At 40.6% G+C, this 4,081-nt stretch overlaps 1 protein-coding gene across 1 annotated transcript; it reads left to right on the top strand.

Moving 5' to 3' along the window:
• The first annotated feature begins 665 nt into the window (after positions 1–665).
• Positions 666–3,146, top strand: LOC114376773 (root phototropism protein 2-like). The gene is made up of 4 exons (XM_028335039.1): positions 666–849; positions 972–1,041; positions 1,131–2,234; positions 2,351–3,146. Exons 1-4 carry the CDS (start codon positions 695–697, stop codon positions 2,855–2,857), a joined length of 1,836 nt encoding a protein of 611 aa, XP_028190840.1. The 5' UTR covers positions 666–694; the 3' UTR covers positions 2,858–3,146.
• Positions 3,147–4,081: the final 935 nt, after the last annotated feature.

Here is a 4,081-nt window from a genome sequence, read left to right as displayed (position 1 = left end):
AAAAAATAGTTTAAAAATCATAAATGGATGAGCTGAATTCAATGAACACTCTCATGCTAAACTTGAATGGGGAGAAATTGTGTCCCTCTTTGTCCTGACACTTAATTAACACATCTATGAAGAGATATATTAATTGCTAATTAATAAGCATTAATTCAAGGGATATAAAGTGATACGGTCACCAAACAAATTCAGAACAGCTGAAAAAGACAATTCTTCAAGTAATGGATACGGTTGTCACTCACAGTAAACGAAAAAACATACCTCCCCAAAACATGCGTATGCATACATATGTACTATACCAGAAAACCAATGAAGATGAGGGAGAAAAGATAAGATACAAAATAGGATATAAGAGTAGCTTTTTAATTTTAATGTCTCTACTTAGAGAAAAAGGTAGAGCTCGTGTACATGCATGTAAATTAAGGCCACATCATTCTTGTTGTTGGAATTGAGCCAATGGAAAACTTGTTGTCTGCACTATTGCAAGCAGATTAAAAAGGACAACACGCAGGTGAAAATGACTTGTAAAAAGGAACCGCCTTATCACAGAAAAGATAACAAAAGTAAGATACCGCGGATCGATTAACATCACAAACTTGGACCACAAATCACAAACAACTCTCAAGTCCATCCCATGAAGATTAAATCATAATGCTACAGTGTTCAAAATCCCTTTATAATAGCCCCCAACATGGAACCTATTGTTTATCCCAATATCAACAATTCCATTCTCTTTGCCTGCCTAGTTTCAATTCTGTCCAATTTCCAAAACCAAAACAAGCCACACAAGTTCATGGCAACTCCCAATAACAGACTCTCTCTTGCCATGGAGAGAACTGGGCAATGGTACACATCAACACACTCAACTAACTCCATTTTCAAACCCATGCACCATGCATGCACTTGCTTACCATATTATACTCTCTAATCAATCTATATAATAACCAATTTCTTGGGATTTTTTGCAGGGTTTTCTCTCAAGACATACCAACTGATGTTATAGTGGAAGTTGGAGAAACAACTTTCTCTCTGCACAAGGTTAGTATTGTGAATTTTGTGAATGATTGTTAATTAATATGTGATTGTTTGTTCATGCATGTGACTGAAAAAGGATACGTTTTGTGCAGTTCATGCTAGTGGCAAAAAGCAACTACATAAGAAAACTGATATTGGAATCAGATGAGAGCGAACTCACCAGAATCGACCTCTCTGACATACCAGGAGGCCCTTCAATCTTCGAGAAAACCGCGAAATTCTGTTACGGCGTCAACTTCGAGATAACGGTCCACAACGTCGCCGTTTTGCGATGCGCCGCGGAGTTCCTCCAGATGACGGATCAGTACTGCGAGAACAACCTTGCAGGCCGGACAGAGGAGTTTCTCACGCAGGTCGCGTTCTTCACGCTTACCGGCGCCGTCACGGTGCTCAAGTCCTGCCGCCATCTCCTCCCCTATGCTGACGATATCAACGTCGTGAAACGCTGCGTCGAAGCCGTCAGCGCCAAGGCCTGCAGCGAGGCCAATTTCCCCAGCCGCTCGCCGCCGAACTGGTGGACGGAGGAGCTCGCCCTCCTCGATATCGATTTCTTCGCCAGAGTCATCGACGCCATGAAGCAGCGCAGCGCGAAGGCTCTTACCGTCGCCGCTGCGCTCATCACCTACACGGAGCGCGCCCTACGAGATCTCGTCCGTGACCACACCGGCAACGGAATCCGGTCCTCAGATCCCGGCGATTCCGATTCCAGATCCAAACAGCGGAAGCTTCTGGAAGCAATCGTGGATCAGTTCCCCTCGGAGAAAGCCGCGTTTCCGATCCACTTCCTCTGCTGCCTCCTCCGCTGCGCGATCTACCTCCGTGCCTCCGCCGCCTGCAAAACCGAGCTCGAGAAGCGAATTTCAGCGATCCTCGAGCACGTCACCGTCGACAACCTCCTGGTCCTCTCCTTCACCTACGACGGCGAGAGACTCTACGATCTCGAAAGCGTGAGAAGAATAATATCAGGATTCGTGGAGAAAGAAAATGGCAACGCGGTTTTCACCACGGCCGAGTTCAAAGAGCCTTGCTCCGCCGCGATGCAGCGCGTCGTGAAAACCGTCGATGCCTACCTCTCTGAGATCGCCGCATACGGCGATCTCAGCATCTCGAAGTTCAACGGCATCGCTACTCTTATTCCTAAAAGCGCGCGTAAGATCGACGACGATCTTTACCGCGCCGTTGATATCTATCTCAAGGTACGTTACGTAATACGATATTATTATTATTACCATTCAGCTAGCTTCTACTAAATGAAAACTGCTTATGGAGAAAACGACGGCGTTTAACGGTTTACCGTGTTTGTTTTTTGCAGGCGCATCCACAGTTGGATGAGATAGAGAGAGAGAAGGTGTGCAGCGTGATGGATCCGTTGAAGCTTTCATACGAGGCGCGTGTGCACGCGTCGCAGAACAAGCGATTGCCGGTGCAGATTGTGCTGCACGCGCTTTACTACGACCAGCTACGGCTGAGGAGCGGGGCGGAGGAGCGTGAAGTGGCGACGGAGAAGAATCAGCTTCAGATGGACGTGACCTTGGTGAGGGAGAACGAGGAGTTGAGAACTGAACTAATGAAGATGAAGATGTACATTTCGGATTTGCAGCAGAATAAGAACACTAATAATGGCGCGAACCCTCAGGGGCATGGAACGACGTCGTCTGCTGCGAACCCTAACCCTAAGAAGGCCACGTTCTTCTCTTCCGTGTCGAAAACGCTGGGGAAGTTGAACCCGTTTAGAAACGGGTCGAAGGATACGACCCATTTGGAAGATGGGAACGTGGATTTGACCAAGCCCCGAAGGAGAAGGTTCTCTGTGTCTTAGACGAAATTTGAATTGAATTAAATTATGAGCATATTAATTATGCGAGGTTCATCACGGTTTCTTTCTTCTTCTTTTTTATTTTTTTTGTGTTTGCAATTTGTGTCGTGTATGTGCAGAATTCTTATAGTTTTCAGGCTACGTGCGTTTGTTAGTGATCATGAATCATGCCAATGTTCATGATACTGGGTTCTGTTCTGATTCTTGCGAACTTCTCATCATAGTGTGTAAATTAATTGTTTAATACACTGTGTATATGTTATTAAGGAAAAAAACTTTTGCAGCCACTTTATACACTTTTTATTATACTTGTAGTATGAGGAATGAAAGAAAGAGATTAATGAATAAATAAAAAAATGCTAAATCACTAATATTCAATTCAAAATATATATATTATATCATGTACAAAAAAAATTACAATATATTATTTTTTTTAAAAAGATATCCTTATAATAAAATGTCATTGAGTTTCAAATATTTTCCTTTAAAAATGTCGAATGATACTTGGAATGATAATGTTCATATATGGATAGGGTGGAAATGAGCCGAGCCAAGCTCGGCTTGAGTTGAATACATAAAAGTTTGATTTGGCCCACGAGCCTATTTAAAAGCTTGTTTAAAGACGTGTTTGATTAATTAATTATTTTAAAACTTAGTGAAATATTAACTAAAAAAATAAACTTATAAAATTTCGTATAAGTAATGTACAAATCCAAAAATAATTGATAAACAAAATCATATTGAATTCAAGTCATTAAAGCACAAAGTATATCAAAAGAAAATAAAAAGAGCATAATATTAAAAAATGTATGGATTAGAGATGATTTACACTAATATAGCCAAACAAAAATTATTATTAGTTAAATTAACAATTTTTAATCCAATTTTTGAATATATAAGTATATTAAATATTTTTAAAAAATATATATCTACAATAATTTCATCTTAGTCTACTCAAGCCATATCTTATATACTATTGATCGAGGCCGTATCTGAATCAAATAAACATTAAAAATGCAGTATCTAGGAAGTGATCCTAGGTCGTCTCCCGACGAACAATGGTCAACCAAACGTTCATACTAGATAATAATAAAATAGTAACGAATTGGGGGGTTGTTTGTTTTTGTAAATTAAACAACAAACAAATTTGAATTAGAAAATAACAGAATTAAGATATGTTTCCCCTTAATTCACAAGCAAGTCTCTCTTATCCTAGGTTACAAAAAT

The sequence above is a fragment of the Glycine soja genome, chromosome 11 (genome assembly GCF_004193775.1).
Source record: "Glycine soja cultivar W05 chromosome 11, ASM419377v2, whole genome shotgun sequence".
Taxonomy (NCBI): domain Eukaryota; kingdom Viridiplantae; phylum Streptophyta; class Magnoliopsida; order Fabales; family Fabaceae; genus Glycine; species Glycine soja.
Note: the sequence above shows the minus strand (reverse complement) of the source record. Positions and strands in the feature narration are given on the sequence as shown.